The sequence below is a fragment of the Chiroxiphia lanceolata genome, chromosome 3, assembly GCF_009829145.1.
Source record: "Chiroxiphia lanceolata isolate bChiLan1 chromosome 3, bChiLan1.pri, whole genome shotgun sequence".
Lineage (NCBI taxonomy): Eukaryota > Metazoa > Chordata > Aves > Passeriformes > Pipridae > Chiroxiphia > Chiroxiphia lanceolata.
This window is the reverse complement of record NC_045639.1, coordinates 67,288,890-67,309,435: the sequence shown is the minus strand read 5'-3', so window position 1 is coordinate 67,309,435 and position 20,546 is coordinate 67,288,890. Positions and strand designations below refer to the sequence as shown.

General features: G+C 36.9%; 1 protein-coding gene across 1 annotated transcript in view; it reads right to left on the bottom strand.

Annotated features, from left to right (window-relative positions):
• Nucleotides 1-20,546, bottom strand: part of FRK (fyn related Src family tyrosine kinase) — a 49,358-nt gene that overhangs the window by 24,311 nt on the left and 4,501 nt on the right. The window contains exon 2 of the mRNA XM_032684246.1: nucleotides 2,658-2,779. Coding sequence (XP_032540137.1) covers nucleotides 2,658-2,779 — 122 coding nt within the window. The remainder of the gene's footprint in view (nucleotides 1-2,657; nucleotides 2,780-20,546) is intronic.

Genomic DNA, 20,546 nt, shown 5'->3' with positions numbered 1-20,546 from the left:
AATAGTTACTTATTATCTAAATCTTACAAATTCAGAGTTTTCCCAAGTTAGAGGTGAAAAGTACCATTTTCATGAAAGGTACGGTTTGTTTGTTTTCTTTTCCTAAGGAGATCATTTGTTTCCATAATTAACATCAAGTCTTTTAAACATTGCCCATATGAGTATGAAACCAAGCATGAAAGTCCTAAAGTCAGTTTATGCATTCTTGAGTAAAAATTTTTCTTCCCTTTCGATTTCTCTTATTTTTTTTACCTTTATTGCACCTGAATATTAGGCTGGATAGAGAATTAAAACATTTTCTTAAAGACCTTAATTCTGAAAGCCAGGTTATCATTCTTCTAGCCATTATAATCTACTCTGAAATGAAACCAAAACAGCGAAACAACCAGACCTACAGAGGATGGGACTTTGGGGGTCTACTCTTTCTGCACTGAAAAAACTGGAAACAGAAATTAGGGCATATTCCAAAATACCAGGTTTTGACTTCTCCCCTATCAGTGTATCAGCTACCATGGAGATAGAAGCTACCCTTCTGCTTCAACTTTAGTGTCTCATAATTCCTTCTGATGGCACAAAGAGGAGAGATGCAGGAAAACTGCCTTCTCCATAGCATCTGGTGAACTAAACAACCTTCTTTCCAATTAATACTTTCTACAACACAAACCTCTTCATCATTTGCTTTAGAATGTAAGAAAGAAATCCACACTGATTGTTTCATATCTTGCTGTTATCAGTCATCATCAAATCTCCTGTTCCTGAATAAGCTTATACAGAAACCAGAAAAATGACTACCACAGGCTTTTATAATTTAATCAAATATACTAAATCAGATGGAATAAACTTTCTATCCAAAATTTTTATGAAAGAAACTAAACAGCAGCATCAAAAGATAATCTCATCCTATCAAAAATGCTGACCTAATATTTATTTTCATTGCCTTGGATTTTTCTCTGGAGTATCTCATAGTTTAACTAAAGTACTGCTGTCTTCCTGTTAGAGAAGTTGTTAGGATGCAGGATAAATAATTAAGATTTTGAACCTTTCCTAGATGCCTGTAGTTGGAGAATAATAAAAAGAAATTGCATTTCCACTCCTAGATGCATAAACAGAAGATTTTTCATTGATTTTTAGTAAGGTGTCATATATTCAAATGCCAGCATTAAAAAGATAATACAGGCCTATTTGTCCTTCCCTGCATAACACCACGCTGTTATTGGTCTAGCCCAGCCCTTGGATGAAATCAGTTCACTGATGGAGAAAACTTGAAGGAAACTGAAACCACGTAACACATCAATAAGTTGGCACACGAAGAGAAAGCATTTTGTAAGGTCTTTGGCTATAATACAGTCCTTGGATGAAAGTGTGCATGCACAGGGGTCAGTTCTGTCACAGCTGAGGAGCAGTCTGATCCCTCACTGATGGTAGTTTTCCTTTCAGCACTTTATGTCAAGAACCAACTTCCTTGAGGGTAAACTGAAAACTATGGAGTGAACTCTCCCAGAACTGTAAATACCACATTTATTTCATAAACCTCCCTGTCTTTCACTCCGCATTTCTTTGTCTTGGCAATGAAAAGCAATCCTTGCATTACCACAAGATATTGCAGGTATATCCCCTTTCCTTATAAGTGGGAAAGAGAAAGCAAGAATGTGTCAAAAGTTCATTAAGCTGTGTTTCTGTGTAATGTTCAGAACATTTGAATGACACAAGTATCCAGGCAAAAGAGGAGTCATTATGAAATAATCTGGTTATGCACAGGGTGCCTCTCATTTTACTGACATAATTCTGCATGTGACTACTTATGGTTTATTCACAAACATCAAGAGTCTTTGCTGGTGTCTGAAATTAGTACAGGTGGAGCACATTAGGTAGCTTGGATGTAGATACTCATTGTCTCAGGGACAACGCTATGCTCTTGGACTCATAGTTGTATGATAAGTTTGATGGAAAATGTTCACAGAAAACAACTAATGAACAACTACATTTACTACTTAAAATGGCCAATATCTACAGCATGAAAAACATGATGTACTTATATGCAAGTGAGTAAAATTATTAACAAGTAAGTGTCCTTATTAGACAATCTCTCAGATTCAAATAAAGGACTTAAATAAATTTCAAAATGCATCATCATTGTAAATCTAATTTTTTACTGATATTTAGAACACACTTTTCAATGAAACATGACTGATTCTAAAGTACAGCTTTGAAGATCTATGATTTTACCCCTGAAGACAAATAAATATGAACCTAAGTGTGAGCTTGAGGAGAAATCTCTTTTTCTTAAACTGCAGATATCTGCCAACATGTTTTTATTTTTATTTTGTGTGCTAATTAGAACAGTAGGGTACAACTGCAATGTATATTTTTGTGCTTTGATTGTGAAAATACTATCTATTTTAAGGCAGCTGGAACACTGGAAGTACTAAGCATAAAAAAGTTAATTTCTGTTCTGAGCATATTGATAAACAAAGTCAATAAAACATAAACTCAAACTACTCTCGCCAAGTTTTCTTTAAATATCTCCCAGGAAATAAATATTGTTACAAACTTAATTTCATTTTCGTGCCCAGAGTTTATGGTTCTCAAAAATGAAAAAGCCCAGATCACCCGAGAAATTTTTAAAACATTGCTTTAGATGAAAAACTAGAACATACCTGAGAGTGAGTATTCCCCTTTTAGACTTTCACTTTCTCGGATTAGGAAGGCTCCTGCCTGGTTTCCAGGGTATGACAGTTGTCTCTCAGCATCTGCTCGTTTGATTGGGCCAAAGAACCATCTGAACAAATAAAAACCATTCATTTTACCATTCAGTGAAACATACCAGGAAGACAGTTTAGCTTTTATGAACATGCTGTACATTTACTATGAGATAACTTGTGCTCTGCCAATTAAATATCAATGGGGTGTGTGTGGGGGGGGGAAACAGTCAGAACTATACAACAAATTATTGCTAGAAAATATTGCTTACACATTTGAGTGAAATATGGATTTTACTGCTAATGGAAGGTCTTACTGATTTCAAGGGAAAAAGTATTCAGAAGTAACAAATTGGTTTTGTCTCAGAAAAAAATCACCAAGAAATTTTTCCAAGGCTACAGTAGCAGAAATTGATACCAAGTCCATTGATGCCATTTGAACTATGTAGAGGTGCAGGTATGTGCTAACATTCCGACGCCTTAAAAGCCAAAAGATCTCTGAAACTGCAAAAGGGTTCCAAGGTGTAAATCACCCTGCAGCCTTCCCTATTCCACTGCTACAAATAAGTTGCTGGTAATTTTTCAGCTCTACTGCTGTTTGACAAACAAAACCAATACGTCCCTCATGTCACTGCAAACATCTCAACATCCATGTTTTGTGAAAATCTACTCCTATGTATGCCTTTTAAAACATATTTTTCCTCTCTCACTAAAACCTGTAGTTCACAAAGGCTTGTTCAAGCAATAGTTTTAGTTTCCTCCTCTGAAGGTAGCTCTTTTGCTGTTTTGAACTGAGTTTAAATTAAATGTAAATAAGACACAGATGAGTCAGCATTTTCAACTGAGACGGCATTCAGCTTCCTTCCAACAAACATGCAAAGCTTTTTCTAAGATTAGCTCCACCTCTTATTTGAAGTGAATGGTGATAAATAGGTATCATAGCTAAACCTATCACGCAAACTTTAAATATAAATCAGTGTATGGCACCACAAGTAAGTTGCCTATTCAGTTAACTACTTGCTTTGTCAATTACTGTCAAAAGTACTGAAGGAGTCATCAACAGACTACTTTAGTACCTGCAAGGCTTGTAATCATCAAGAGGAATGGTGGAAATAAATGAGAACATTGGGTGACACCTTGGCTGAGCAAACATGAGAACTGATAAATGGTTTTGTATTAATAAAGAGGAAATAAGAAGAGGGTAATACAGACGGCACTAACCCACACTGAATATGCTTTGTTAATAAAAGAAAATGAAAGACAGATATTCCTGACCTTATTCCTGTCCTCTGACTTTAAGATGATTTGGACATATTTGGCAGGAAAGTAATCTCATTAGAAAGCTGGAATTTGTTAGTGGTAATTTTATTTAGTCAAATGTGTTCATTAATTTAACCAATTAATTTAATTAATTCATTATTTAGACTGTAGAAAACTAAGTAATCAATAAATATTCAAATCCTTGACTGAGGTTCTTGTCAAAGAAATAAGAAGACAAGTTCAACTCTATTCCAGTCCCAAAGAAAACCTGTCTACCCTAAAAGTTGAATTAGGATCTCTCTGAAATTTCTAAATATACCTGCTCTGGGAGTAACATCTGAAAACTAACAAACTATATGATCTGAAAAAAAAAAACAAACTAATATTTTTCTCCTTGAACTATAAGATATCACTTAGTAGTGTTCAAAGTGACTGATTCTCATAAGAATGTATAAGAAGAGGTGTTTAATTTTGGGGGTTTCATGGGCTAAGGAGAGAACATCTTTTCAAAAGAATTTAATTTTGTACCAAGCCCAAAAGACGTTCCAATCCATTATTAGCAAAGTTGAATTTTAGGGACAGTCAAAATATAGTCTTTACATGACTCAACATTTGAACATACACTGTTAGTAACTCAAATTACTAGTGCTGAAAACATGAGCAAAAATACAGTGTATAAGGGGAATAAGGGGAAATTATTGGTTTATTTGGGAAATACAAATTAAAATAGTATTATGCTGTGTATGTAAAGTCATGTCTATGATATAGATCATGATTTTGGAAAGTAACACATAAGTACATCGTATTTAGGCACAAGTATCTGTTTCTTTGACTTCAAAACCTTTCAAATTAGATGCTTATTTTTACTTGGTTGGAAAAACTTCATTAAATCAATATGAAATTACCATTAAAGTTTATATGGAGGATATACAATATGTAGGTTCTGACTCCAGATAAATTAGCAGTTTAAAAAGATCCTAACTTGCCAAATGAGATAACTAGAGCAACAGTACTTGAGAAGGTAAGTGTAACTGAAGCAGTTATTATGGAGAGTGAAAAGTGGACACATATTGTATATTACCTCATTTGTCTGACTTTATATGATCTGATTAAAATGTTTCAGAAAAATATAGGGAAAATTACTTTTAATAGCACTTGAATATCTGATTCTTAGTTCAAAGTCATTGAAATAAGCTAACAATAATAATAATAGAGTACCAAAAGCAATATTATTGTGAAAAAAACAACCCCTTAACTTCAAAGCAAATAATTTAATTGGTTACTCACTTTTTTTTTTAACAAAAGCACATCTGAATTTAAGTACAATTTTCAGCATAATGGGACTTTAAATTCCTTTCTTAAAGTGTGAAGAGCTTATTTCAATTTCTAGCAACTGAACTTATGCTTCAAAAGGCTTTACTTCATCCAAAAGTGTGTAGCTTAGAGGGAAAAGTGCTCTAAAAAAATAATAATGAATCAAGATAATTGCTCACCATGAATTATTGCTTTACAGGATAGGAACGTCAGACCAAAACAACACCCAATCCTTAATAAATCTATTTGTGTTTTATAGCTCAAAGACAGATGAAGGTTTTGAAACAGAGCATTTGGAAAAATAGAACTAAACATGAAGCACTATCCACTGCAGAAGTTAAGTAGCCAGCACTTTTTCTGATTTCAGTGCGCTCTATTGGCATCAGAAAGTCCCTGAGAAGTTTGAATTAGCAATTCATACGCTGTATCACTCTGAACTTCAGCCCACAGACAGATCACTGGCTCACAATTGTCAGCACAGGATCAGTAGATTACCAGGCATGGTACTGGTAATCTCCTGATTACCAGTAGATTACCAGTGCTTTCGGAATTAGGCATAATTTTCTCCTTTTAGCACGAACTGTCTGCCTAACACAGCAATAGTGCTCTTCTGTCAGTGAGATCCAGGAACATATTTTCTTGGCCAACACTGCGTTCAACACCCTAACTCCCTTTTCAATATACAATGCCAGATCTGCTTTTTGGGGATTGTTTCTAGCAGCTTCCTCAAAATCCCTTGTTTCCACCATCATTCATAGCTATCAGGAATCCCTTCATTAAAAACTTCAGGGTACTTCCAGGTCACATCTCTGCCACCATGTATAGGAGGATTTTGGGGACAGAAAGCATGACCTTCCTGTAGGTCCATATCAAACACACTCCTTGTTACAGGTGATGCTCAGTATTGGAATACCAGTGAGGTTGGTTGTGGTTATTGAGAGCATAGGAATCATACCTCTATTGGCCATCAATTCCACTAGCAGTTTTTGATCACAGGATTATCATCATGGATCACAGCAGGCTTTCTCATGGCATGTTCCCTGACTGTGACAGTATCACTGCTAAGACCTTCTTCCAGCAAAGGAAGCTGGAACGTTGGTGGTCATACTAGAAGGGCAATTTTTTTAAGAAACTGAGATCATAGAATCACAGCATGACAGAATATGCTGAGTTAGTAGTGACCCACAGGGATCATCGAGTCCAGCCCTTACCCCTGCACAGGACGATTGGTAACAGTAACAACCATGTTACCTTACGCTCACTCCTGCCGATGCATTCAGTCCATTTTGAATCAAAATGGAGTCATGAGTTCAACAGAAGTTGATAGTGTTACCTGGCTCCATCACCACCTTTGCTCGGAAGCCCTCTGTCCGCCAGGGTGCAATGCACTGCTGATCTCCATCTACATGTCAAAGCCACATTTAACTGCCTCTGCTTTTTGTCTCCCTCAGCTTTGCTACATAAAAATCCATTAAAATAAAAATAGTCACTTCTACTTTTGCACTTTTTTTCTTACAGTAGGAAGATATGGCAGAAATTTTTACATTGGAAAGTAGAAGAGAGGAAGACTAATATGGGTCAAGGGCTATCACATGCCACAAAGCCACTGATTTACTAAAGCCAATCCCTAAAACAAAGAAAGAGGTGGAGGCAAAGTTCTCCAATGCTATACCATTGGTAGTCTTTCCAGTGCACAGCAACATGCCTATAAGAGGACAAATGTCCTAGTGGAAAAACCAAAACCCACAAATATCCTCATCCAAAAATAAGAGCATGCAAAATGAGTTTTCTTCCCTCTGTTCCTGCTCATTAATTCAACATCCCCTTCTGATCAAACCAGTGCAATACACTTATTTGAGGTAGAGACTGAAGATTTAACAGAAGATCTCAACTAATTTGGGAACTACAGGCTCTTTTTCTATCCTGAAATTAACTCTATCCAACACTCAAACCCAAAAAAAGCATTTCCCACCATGCTCCAGATGAAAAAGCTCTCTGGGGAAATATCTTTTGGCAGCTTGCCATTCCTTGGACAGTCATTTTGCAGACCCCTCACCTCCCTACACTGGAGCTCTCTGCTTGGTATCTCCTAAATCCCTAAAATGCTAAATCCTGGCTCTAAAACAAGGTGTTTGCTGAGCCTTAGACAAAGCAGGCTCAAGTCATGGGCCTGACAAAATACTTCTTGGGACACAAGTCTTTCCTAGGGCAGCCTCTTTGTACTTCAACAGACACTCTAAATTCATGATTAAGGACTCTGCATGCATCCCCTTTTGGGGTGTGGGTAAGATCCTCATGACCAGCTCTGAAGTAACAGCTACAATCTTTGACTTTCTTGGAAATTCAGCAGATGTCTCACTGTTCTTTTGTTGTCTACACTGAAGACCAACAGAGAAAATGATGTAGAAGTCCTGACTGTTTCACCCATTTCCATTAGGGCTCACCAGAGCACAGCTTCCCATTTTATCCTCTAGCATTATTTAGATTTAATATGTACAGGAGTAAAATCAGAATCAACTCCACAATGTCATATCTGAAGTTACTGAATTTGCTTTAGTAACTAGCTGTAAATGGGATAAGGGGGAATTATTTCAGTTTCTCATGCAAGCTGCAGGACACTGGAGGTAAGATAAGGCTAGAAGCAGAGGTCTCTGACATACTCTTAATTTTGTGAATGTTCAATTAAAAGGGAAAGTCCTGAGGGCTGAGTCAGCAGTAAAGTACAGCCACATGTAGAAGTCATGATCATTACAATAGGAATGAAGAGGGAGGAAATGGGAGAAAAAATGCTGAGAAACAGCTTGGAGGCATAACAGAATAAATAGCAGAAAATCAGTCACATGAAATTTATTTTCAAAAATGACTGAAGATGTTAAATTAGACAGCATGATCCTATCAGCATTTTGTGGCATTACGGGCATCTTGCATCTCATTTTTCATAAGTGCTTTCAACTGGGATTTACTTTCTCATGTTAGGGTACATCTCATGAGACTGCTAAATGTCAGCAGCTGAGAGGGTTTGTTGAGTTTCCTGTGGTTCTCAACCAGAAGTCTCAATTATAGAACAAATGTCAATAACAAACAGGTTAGCTGGCTCTTCAGAAGATTAACTGGAGCGTGTTAACTGTGTCTGTAGTACTAGGATGAGGAGAAGAAGAGGTTTCTTAAACTGAGAAGAGCAAAAAATGACTGTATTTAGAGCAAAAGACTTGGATGGGGACAAAAAAAATGCTATATATACCGAAACAACCTATATCCCACTTTCTTCTGGAATGCAAAAAGCTTGTGTAATACCTAAAACAAATAAAGAAAAGCTACAGCAGTACATGAAGTTTACATTTTTAATGCCTCAAAATCTACTGTCATAGAAAGCTGCAACTGCAAACTCAAGAACTCCAAAGTTAGGAAATTACAATATTAATATTGTTTTCAAGGCATCCACTCAACCTTTTTCTGGGAAATCCAGGATGATACCATCTTTAATTACATGGTCATATCCAGTGCTCCCTACAGTGTTAATACGAATGCTGTTCAATCAATAGTTGCCCTCTATTTCGTTTTGTCATTGTGTAGATAGAGTTTATTTACTGTACATTGTTTAGCCTCTGGTCTCAATGCCAGTTACAAAATTACATGAATGGTTTACTTCCTGACATCCTCTGTTATAGTGTTCATGACTGTAATATCCCAATGCTTTACAAACATTCGTTACATTCTTTTTGTGGCACTTCTGATCATAAAATTTTTCTGAAGTGGAGAAACAGCCCAGGCAATAAGAAACTATTACAAACATTTTCCACTAATTTTGGATGCCAGCTTGAAAAGTTCAGGGCCTATCTTTCAGGGAACTTAATGATGTACAGTATGTAGTAATTTATTTGGACAGCAATAGGCGCTAACTTCTGTGCCAAAGGAGACAAGGGGAGATGCATGGAAAGCTGAAGAGATAGAGAGATCCTCCAGGGTCTTATTCAATTACTTTCATCATATGACCGTACTGTGCCCTTACTCAGCACAGGGAAACCTGAACAGGCTGGCGTGTACCGCTCTTCACTACTGTCATCCATGCAGGACAAAGGGCTGCTGAACCAGCTTTTAATCCATGACAGGTTTGCAGTCTGCTGTGAGTAGAAGAGTGCAGAAGCAGGGGCAGAAGTTACCAAGGGAACGACCAGCAAGTCCTCTCTATACTGAGAGGAAGGCTCCAAGCACTTGCTGGGTTTTTCCAAAATATCAAAAATATAGAATGCAGCTGTCAAATTCTAATGAATATGTTTGGTTATCACATATAAAGTGTAATTGTATTTCCAAAGCCTTGGTTTGATTAAAACAAAGTCTTCTCAGATGGCAGAAAAGCACACATTTTTAGTACAGCAGTCTCCCTTCCTAAATATCAATCTCTCCTACTTCTCCAAAGTACATGCACAAAGGATTTCTTATATTGTTCTGAGCCACGTTTTTTGCTTTCAGGGAGAGAAAGAGGCAGTCTGCGCCTAGTATGTCCCTGGAAAATTCACACCCAATCAGGCAAAGCCTGGAAAAAGCAACTAAACAAGCTCTTCTGACAGAAAATATTAGGCTGTCTTAATTATAAGACTAATGAAGTAATAGCATTTCTTCAAGAGCTGATATTTCAAGAAATTAGGAAATATTACTGCAAAGATGAAAGCCTTCCAGATATAACATAGTTAAGAAACAGATGTGCTTTACAAATGATGAGCTGCATGCATGAAGGAGAGCGTGGGAGATGAGTGCTGGCTGCTTCAATTTTCCCTTTATAATCTACAGTGAACCTGATGACAGCTTTTGAAAAAAAAAAAAAAAGAGAAGAAACAAAATCTGTAGTCAGGCTAAACCATGAACACTAGCAAGCAAGATTCCTTTCATGAGCATTTCAAAAACACAAGCCTTCTCAGATATGGCACAAGAATCTACATAGTGAAAAGTTAGGGATTACTCTAGGGCTTGTAGATTTTCATTGTGCAGAGGCTAGAAAACCTAAGATTGGGTTTCAGGTCCTCTGGAAACAGAGCCCTTCCTCCTTACCTCCTTCTACAGGCAAGCCTGGGATCATTTTGAATGTTGTCAGTCTCTCATCATCATTTTTTATCAGATACTGAACAAGAACAAAATTTAAGAGGAAGGAATTTAAAGCTAATGACAAAGGAATGGATAGGACACACAAGGAGGAAGGGAGAAAACAGGACAGTAAAAATTCAAAGCTGAGAGGACCATAGGATATGCATGTGGATGGATGAAGCGAAGAGAGAAAACCAGAGTTAACAGGCAACAATGAGAAAATAAAGACAAGACCAAGCTGAGGACTGCACTGAGTGCCCAAGGGCTATAACCTGCTGCTGCCTGAGCTGCTGCACTGCTCAGAAAATGCTGGGTTTTGTCTTACCCTGCTCCCACAGGGCATGTGCTTTTGGTAGCTGTTTCAGCCCTACTTGGGGAAAAAATTTCACAGAATAGCTCTTAAACCAGTTTCACAGACTAACTTTCACTGTGAGGATTGTGCTATACAGTTCGCTTTCCCTTTCTTAGTTCATTACACCACTTATTTTTTGTACTTGTCAAGAGAATACTTTAATAGTAATTTTCGTCACATATTTATTGTCCAGATATCACTGCTTTAAACCTCATTCATCAAAGTACCATCAGCAAAAAGTGAGTCGGAGGAAGTTGTTAAATGTTTAGGTAACAACAGCCTTCTCTATCTGCATAAGTAAATTATCTGAAATCCTAACACACTGCAGAAAGTAACTGACTTGGACCTAAAATAAAAAATAATTTTAATTGTATATGTATAGTGACACAGCTCAGTCCTGATTACTTATTTACCATAATCACAATCTAGTTTCCTCCAAGCGAAACTAGAAATTCAGGTTTTCAGGAATGGTTGAGTCAGGTAGTACACTTAACCTTTGGCAACTACAATAAATTTGCTTTGTAAAGATCTGAGTCATGTATATTACTCAGCTCCTTGTTGTTGAATAACTTATCACAAACTAAAACGAAGACTATCTTGTGCGCATCGTGTGCGGGACTTGGAGCTTCTCAGTCTTTTCACAATGACAGTGGGTGAAATAAGTTTGTTTTTCTTTCCACTGAGAAAAACATAGAACATGTGAATAATTGTGAAAGATTAAGAGGCTCATTTCTATGCTATGTTAGCAGCAGAAATCTATCAAAGCAACAGAGCAGCACTGGTTTGTTAAGTATGTTTTTAAAAATCTGTCTGTATGTTTGAAAGTGGCTGTCTATAGTTTCACTGTATTTTCCATACTTTGAGATCAAGAGTGTGATTTTTCTTTGAATAACCATTACAGTGTGAAATATACAGTTTTGGAAAATAACAGATCCCATTTTGATCTTGGTTTTTGGATAATATTTTGCTAGTGTTCTTGTCAGCAGATTATAGCTGACTGGTTGGTATTTTTCCATAAACACTAAATTTATGTTAGACTTGAGAGAAGTTTTATTGGTGAGATGACAGAATTTAAGAGGAGATAAGAGACATAGAAGCAAAAAATGAGAATGAAAATTAAGTTACACTTCTCCATATATTTTCTAAAAAAATATTATAGCTTAATTTATGAAAGCACTCGATTTGAATAATTTTGAAATTTAAAGGTTTTTTTGTTTCTATGTTCAAATGGAGGTTCCAAAAAAATGTAAGCTTTTTTTTCTTTTAATTTTGTTCAGAAATTATTAAGTTATCTGAAAGCAAGATACACCAAGTAGTAAGCTTCACCTTATTTCACGGTACATTCTGATTTCATACGAAGCTAAAATGACAGGCTCTTGAGAAAACTCACTGTTTCTTTCTTCCAGGAGAAGGGAGACGTTTTTTCTTTCTCTCTTTCCATTCTAATTTGATAATGAATGTGAGCACTAGAATACAAGTGATACATTCATCCATGTAGAAGAGGATCTTTAGTTAAAATGAGGTAATTTAAACCTATGTCTCTAGTATATTATAGTCACTATCTTGCTGGAATGTACAGCGTGCATAGATGCTTAAATATGGAGAACATACCACTGTCAAAACAGGTAATATTTTGGGAACTGAACATCTATGAGCTATCACCAAAATTAGGCAGAGTCTTTGCTACCATTTCTTTTCATCAAGATGGGAAATTGCAGGTTACTGCCAGAAAAAAATCTTTATATTTCTAGACTGAGGGACCAGATTCGCCTCACTCACATTGCATAGTGACTTCAAAAAAAGATGGTTTCAATTTTACTACTCACTGACAACTCAACTATAACACCAAACAGTAGCTTACTCCACACAATCCCAATGACCGCAATGCAGGCGTAGCAAATGTGAAACACCCGCCTACCCTGGAAGACCGAGCTGGTGTGTATCTGAGACCTAAAAGGAGACCCAGGTTGCATTTACAAATCGCTGGGGGAACCCAAATGAAGAAACTGCAGATTACTATCTCATGAGAAGAGGGTAACTGGTGTCAGAAAGGACTCAGCCTACAAGGTCTGTTTTGGTCTAAAAAATATCTTTATTTCATGTTACCCCACTGTTTTTGTTAGAAATACTAAGCTCTGCCAGAAAGAAAGGGCTGCCAGGGCTTCACAGCCTTTTACAGTAAGTTTAAGTAACTGTTTCAGATTGTTTAGATAAGGGAAAATTCAATAGTGAGTAAATTGGTTTAAACCCACCACAAGGGTAGGAATTTCCTCTTACAGTCCAGTACAAATTTACTGTCTTGAAAACGTAAACACAAATATTACTTGTCCATTAGTCTAAAAATCTGTGACACATTGTGTATAAACCTTTCCAGTAATGACTTTGGTAGGTCATAACCATACCGTCATCTGTTTCTGTTGTAAGGGATTATGCATAATACTCCATTAATTTTTCAGTAGTTGATAATAGCAGCTGACTGTGCTGCAAACGTGGAAATTGATTTCCTCTGAGTCTGCTGAAGGATGACAAACCATTGCTCCTTTGGCTACTCTTGCCCTCTGTGGTGCCTGGAAGTGACTATTTCTCTATAGTATTACAAAGCCAAGTGCATGAGCTCTGTTAATTAACATAGCCCACCCAATACCAGGTTCACTGTACAATAGGAAAAAAAGATAATAAAGCAGCAATGAAATCACAGTCTGATGGAGTTAATTTGCGGAAATATCCATAAATTGATCTCATCTTGTGAGTCCCCGCTTAGCTATTGTGTAACTGATTTCAATATTTATATTAATTTTCCACAATATTGGTCATCTGCATGCTGTATTATTCAACCTGTTCTGAAGTTTTTCTATATGAGAAAATAAACAGCAGATGAAAGTGATAGCATATTACTTTTTTCATGGTGTTTTATTTACACAAGTCCCTGGTATTTCTCCAATTTAAAAACCTAAAGTGAATCATCAAAGTTTGTTTCCTGTAGTGGTTTTGGTACTTGGATAAGGGTCCCATTACATTTAAAGCTTGTTCTAAAACAACAGCTTGTATTTGGAATCAATGAAAGGCTACTGTTGTCTTTGGGACTTTAGGTGTGAAATATAACCATATAATCACCTATTTAAAAAATCCAAACTTAAAATGTGTTTTGGAGAGCCTATTTCTGGCATGTAGTCTTCCAAATAGCACTGTAAAATCTTGCATCAATGCTAGTAGTACCTGTATGCATTTGTTAACACAAACATGAACAAAAATACTGAAATACTGACATAATATACAATAAAAGAGGCAATAACTCTGCTATTCATAACAATTGAGGAACAAAGTGGAAACCTTGAGGTAGCCTTATTGTTAACAGGATACAGAGAACACAAATAACATGAATTGATTTAACATTAAGGGAAACTCAAATAGACAAGAAAATTTTCAATCATACATTCACTTAAACCATTACAGCTTTCAAAAGCACTCAATTGATTTTCTTGAGAAAATCATTCCAGAGAAATTATTTTCTTTTCTCACAGGGAAATTCACCTCAGTACAGAAACACTCAGGAGCAAAAAACCCCCTTCGCCTGCCCAGGATACTGGTGGCAGAGCAGATCTCTTCATAAGCCAGGCTCCTCCTCTTCACTGGTACAGACAGAAGATCACTAGTGATGATGTGCACACATGCACATATACACACATTCACTCTCTAGATTCACAAGAACATGAACACTTGCAGATCTTCCCTCGAACAACCAGAACAGCCCATCTCTTTATCCAAAACCCCTGCCTCAATCCCAGCCCCTCATACCCACACTCGCCTCACACACACCAGTCTCCCCAGCATCACAGGCCAGAGACACCTACACCCCAGCTCTGACTCCAGTTGCTGGTCTAGTAGTCTCACCAGTTCCCCCAGTAGCTGGCACTCAGTCCTTGCAGCACTCAACACGGGGCAGAGAGTCTACCCCTCACTTTTTTCCTTCCTGATCCCTTTTCCCTAAACCTTGCTTCATCACTTGACAGAGTCACACAGATGCATCTGCAACATCCTGGACCCTCAGGTTTACATCCTTATTTATTGCATAGTCTGATTTGCCTGTTTTTTCTTGATAGGTCATCAACTAGTGTGACTGAGTTTATTTTTGATTTTGTCTTTGTCAACATAAACTGGTCAGGTTTGGTGTCTGCGTGTTTGTCTCCCTCCCTTTCCTTATTGGCAAGGTGCTCAGATAATCCTGAAAAAGAAACATTCCCACACTGCATACCCTTCTTTGTCAGCGCAACTGAGCAGGCTTGTTCTCATCACCACCTCCCTCCTCGTGTGCCCCACAGGTTTTCTCTCTGCATGTTCTTGTGTATGAATCCTTTCACTACATACCCTTAGAGGAGCAAAGACTCCGTCCATATTTCTTTACAGAGACTTCCACTAACTGAAAAGATCAGTAATTTCAAAAGGAAAATTGAGGTTGGTGATTTCTCATGATTTCTGAAATTCATGTTACATATTCATTCCCACATGTGAGTCCTAGATTTCTTTTTTGATCTTCTTTTGCAGTGAGGTTTGAAAAAGTGTGCTGCAAAATTGTTTGTGCTATAAATACAGATGAATAATATTAATTAAATTAGAAATATATCTATATTAGTGAGAGAGAGCTAGGAAAAAATCCTTACCAATATTACTGCAGATAAGGTAAAATATAATAAAATATTCTACATAGAAGTAATGTAAATGTCAATTAGTGCAATCCTTTATGAAGCCATCGCTTATTGTTTAATTCACTGCTTTGTTCTTCTAGTTTTCATTGGCTAAGATTAGTGTACCAGCATGAAAAAAAATTATGTATTTCTATGTGATTTAAGTGACAAAGAAAAGGAATAGCTTCATGATCAATATTTTGTTTGATCTTCTGAAGAGCTATTTCCAGATGAATTCTAGGTATGTTTGGAGAACTGAAAACTGCAAAGATGTAGATTTCCATTCTAATTTCTTATAACACTTATGGTTTTCTTCACAAAGTTATAAGGTGAAAATCTGAATGCCAACATTTAAGAAAATTCTGATGAAGGATAAACTTATTAACTAAAGAAGTTGAATCTCTTAAAGTTCTAACACAAGAAGGGCCTCCAAATATATCCCATATAGTACTATTTAAAAATAACTGAAAATTGTTTTTTCCTCTTACATAGAGTAATAAATAACATTTTGTCTCTCTTTTAAATATCACCTAATAAATTATATTCTTTCTCTATTATGCATACTTTGCTTACATAACTTGAGAAAACCCAAAACATTATACTACAGAAAAACATCTGAATCTGATTAATCATATTTTCTCTACTAAACTGTTTTAAAATTAAAGTGCAGGCAAATTTTGTGTTGCCTAAACTACGTTACTGGAAGGCTGCTCAATATCATAATGTTTGCAAGATCTGCTATAGCCTCATGTTAGAACATAATAGGATGTATTATAATATCCTGCAGGATAGTAACAGTTCACATCCTAAATTTAGTACTGCATCTTTGGTAGGAAGCAAAATTAATTGATGGGTAAACCTGTGAGGGTAAAGTCATTGATGCCTGCAGCCCAGCTGACTCTGGTACATTAGTGCAGATGGGGCAGATAGGTGTGGTCTGTAAAGGACCAGTCCCTGAATGACATGGGGACCTACGCAGTGTTACCATTTCTTGTTGCGAGTATTTATTTTAAGTGTGTCCTTTTTTGCATCACTCATGACTAAGCAATCAACAATCTAGAAAAAAAACCCAGAACACTTGTTTAGGAATATAAAACTTCCTGCAGAGAGAAGAGGGTTTTTTGTGGGATTTGGTTTTTGTTTTTTTGTCCTAATAGTTTGGTCTTTGACCACCAACAGAAATAAAGAATTGTACAGTGTCACACCTATGGTTTTGCCAAACAGACCTAAGAATAGGTCTGTAATTAAACATGACAGTGATATACCCTCTGACATTGCTTACACAACAGTTCCAGCCTTTGGTGAAGTACAAAGGTAAGAGACCAAAGAAAGTAGATGGGCTTGTGCACTTTTCACAAAATCCTTTCTGCAACAAAGAAATGGGGTTAAAGTGGGCTATTGGATTGACCTTGTAGGGCATCTCTTATGTTTTTATGACTTCATCTCTTCAGTACAGACAGGATCCTACACAAAGAAAGTCTTCTATAACCAACAGTGCTTTTCACATGTTACAAAATAATTCTTCACACAGATACCTGACTTCATCTTTAGGACTTCTTAGCCTGGATGAACTGTTGGTTACTATTTCTCAGTTCTAAACCTGCTCAGAGATCACTCAGCTCTGCACAGCTTTGTATTGTCCTGCACAGAGAGCCATCAAAAACAGCTATTGAGGAAACTTTATACAATACCTGGTGAACGTTTTTGCCAACAACATTACTCAAAACCAACTAATCTATGGTAGAATGCGTTATACTTATTCCTACTGGCTCTGAAAAAAAACAAACCACTAAACAGAACTATTGAGTTATTATAACCAGTACATGGTCTTTCTCTATTTACTTTTTTTCCCTAAAAGGCATTGTAAAGGCCACTGGGGTTTCACCAAGCTGTAGGAAACACTAATTGGCTATGTTTGCAGCATATGTTTTAAGGATATTGTTTCTGGTCTTCACATGATTCACTGCTAAATCTTTCAAAACAGGGTAATGGAAACTAGTATTTAATGATTATAATATATAATGTTAACACTAATTTCAAACAAAGACAAGGTAGGAGGAAATTTCTTAATTTCTCAGAATTTGAATAGATAAAGTTATATACCTTAGAAAAACACGTTGCTGGAGAACAGATGGCCTAAATTAGACAAGTTTGCATGAAATGCTCATCTACAACGCCATAATTCCTTCCACCTTTCTAAGCAGAGACACACATTTTCTGAACATGGGTATACACATGGATGTTTAAATAGTGTTGGCACTTGACAAAACCTGACATTTCACGGTTCTGTAAACCATTGCCTTTTGCTTTCAGTGTACTCTATTTAAGAAATGAGCAGAAATTAAGTCAACGTTTGAGATGTGCTTGAAGACAGCACTGGAGTGCTGAACCACAATTGAAGAAGTTAAGTGATTAAATTCACAGTCCTCTTGCAGTATTCAATCATTTAAGTTCAAGAGAGACACTCCACAACACACATGGTAGTTTCAAATGTTGAGTACTTTAGATACTGTAAACACAAGGTCAAAAAACATCAAAAGTATGATCTAGCTTTCCAATACATATCTCATCGCATAGGGCTGTGCTACATGATCTTAAAAATATTGGTCTTATGAACTTTATGCTGTGTGTGCGTACACAAGTATGCACACATAAAAACCACACATAAAGTATATCAATTGAAAGAAAAGATGCAAATTCACATACAGCCTTTCCAATGTTTTATAATAAATATGTATTTTGGCAATAAAGAGACCATTTCTGCCAAAAAAATATATAAGAATAACTTTTGTACTTAACAGGTTCCAAGAATATGTGAACAACCTACTACTACTTTTGGTAGTCTGTTTGTAATGAACAGTTTTTACAAGTTTATTTCAGTACAAAGGTTAGTGCTAATTCTGTTGGTGTCCTCAGGAGTTTGTACTGTAACAGAGAGGGGAACTATAAGAGCAAGAGAGAAGGAGCACACAGAAACCACAGTGGGTTACACTCAGTTTTCTGAGATATTCAATAGAATCTAAAACTTCTCTTTTTAAAAAGCCTCTAAACATTTTGACTGTAAATATCACTTTAAAAAATGACCCACACGAACCAATGAAACCCCATAAGACTGACTTTGCAAAAAATCCAAAACAAGTCAGCTCAGGGAACACTTTATTGTTCACATACAGTAACTTGGATTCAGTTAATGTATGAAATAGTTAAAGCTGAGTCAGTTCACAGAAGGTGAAGGAATTATGGAAATTGACAAAAATAACCTACAAGTCATTTGTGCTTTCAAAGGGTTGTTTAAAAAGCTCATTGTAGAATTGACTGGTGAGGTTTCATCGATTAGGTCTGGGGCTCGGTTTCCACCAGCTAGGAAATACCTACATAAGAAATCTTACAAGATTTCTTATAAGAGATAAGAAATGTTTCTAAAACTGACAAAAGTTAAAAGTAATAGCTGTGATCTTATTTGACCTAATCTACTAGAAATTTGTATGGATTTACTTCCCTTAGCAGAGCAATCTTGTGTCAATAATGTTGCATGAACATATGGAATGAGTGATGGTCAATGGCATCCTGGCTTGTATCAGAACTAGTGTGGCCAGAAGGACTAGGACAGTGACTGTCCCCCTGTACTCAGCACTAGTGAGGCCACACCTCTATTCCTGTGTCCAGTTCTGGGCCCCTCACTACAAGAAAGACATTGAGGTGTTGGAGCGTGTCCAGAGAAGGGCAATGTAGCTGGGGAAGGGTCTGGAGCACAAGGAAAAGAAGCAGCTGAGGGAGCTGGGGTTGTTTAGTCTGGAGAAAAGGAGGCTCAGGGGGGACCTTATTTCTCTCTACAGCTACCTGAAAGGAGGTTGTAGTGAGGTGGAGGTTGGTCTCTTCCAGATAACAAGTGACAGGACAGGAGGAAAAGTTGTGCAATTGAAGGCTTAGATTAGATGTTAGAAAAAATTTCTTCAGGGAAATGTCAAACATTGGAACAAGCTGTCTGAGGAACTGGTGGACTCACCATGCCTGAAAGGGTTCAAAAGGCACGCGGATGTGGCACTTGGTGTTTAGCGGTGAACACAGCAGTGCTGGATTAACGATTGCCCTCAACGATTTTTGAGGGCTCCTTCAACCTCAATGATTCTGTGATTTTATGGTTGTAAGCTGACTTTCAATAAATAGCCAACAGCTCCATCAGGATGGCAGGCAAGAGCCCTCTCTAGGTACACTCTACCCCTCCTCTAGAATAAAAAAGTATTTGTGTCACTGCAACATTGAGGTGTTTTCTTTTATTTTTGCTTCATTAAAATTAACTGTACAGCTGGGCTGTATTTTTTGTCCACAACAATTTGCCCTATGTCATTTTCTTGTTTAGTTTAAACAATTGGCAGTAATAAAACAAGGGCAGGTGAATGTGTTACTATGGTTCCTGTTTGTAGTGCAGAACAACAGGCACAGAAAGAGCACAGAGACAGGAAGGTCATATTCTTTGCCAAGGAAATTTATCTTTTAATTCTGATTTTAGTGTTAGTCAAATTCTTCTTTCTGATCATCCTTTGCTGGATGTGCAAGTTAAATTATGTGATTGTATCTCCAACTGCCTTTTTTGTTTTCCTTTTTCTAAATCTTATGTGTCTAGAAACAGAAAGAAGAGTATTCCAAATTCACGAGATGCAGCAGATACAACCTCCCTTGAACTACCTTAGAAATGAAAAATCTGTCTGGCTCGTGGTTTTGACTGCTGCCTGTGATGCAGAGAGAAGAAAACACCAAGTGCTCTTACAGTTGCTAATTTATCATTAGCATAGTTTGTGTCTGGTTTTGGTCAGATATTATTTAAAATAATGTTTTTGTTATTTCTTTATGAAGAGAAAGTTCAGTACATGACTACAGTTGAATGCTTCCACTCCCTGACTGCTTTGTCCCACCTACTGCAAGTGGGGACAGGAGAACACATCTGTCTCAAGAAGCACTAGGCACACTTCCTTCACAGTCCCCCCACCTGACAGGTTGTTGTTGGTATAAGGAGTACTGCAGGTGCTAGAAGAGATCAGTAATAAAAAGTGCTTTACTGGTAAATATAAAAATGAAAGGCCTTGTTTCCCCAGTCTGTCCAAAACAGACTTCATGGTAGCAGGTGTGCACTTCTTGGATGTAATTACTCTTATGCAGCAC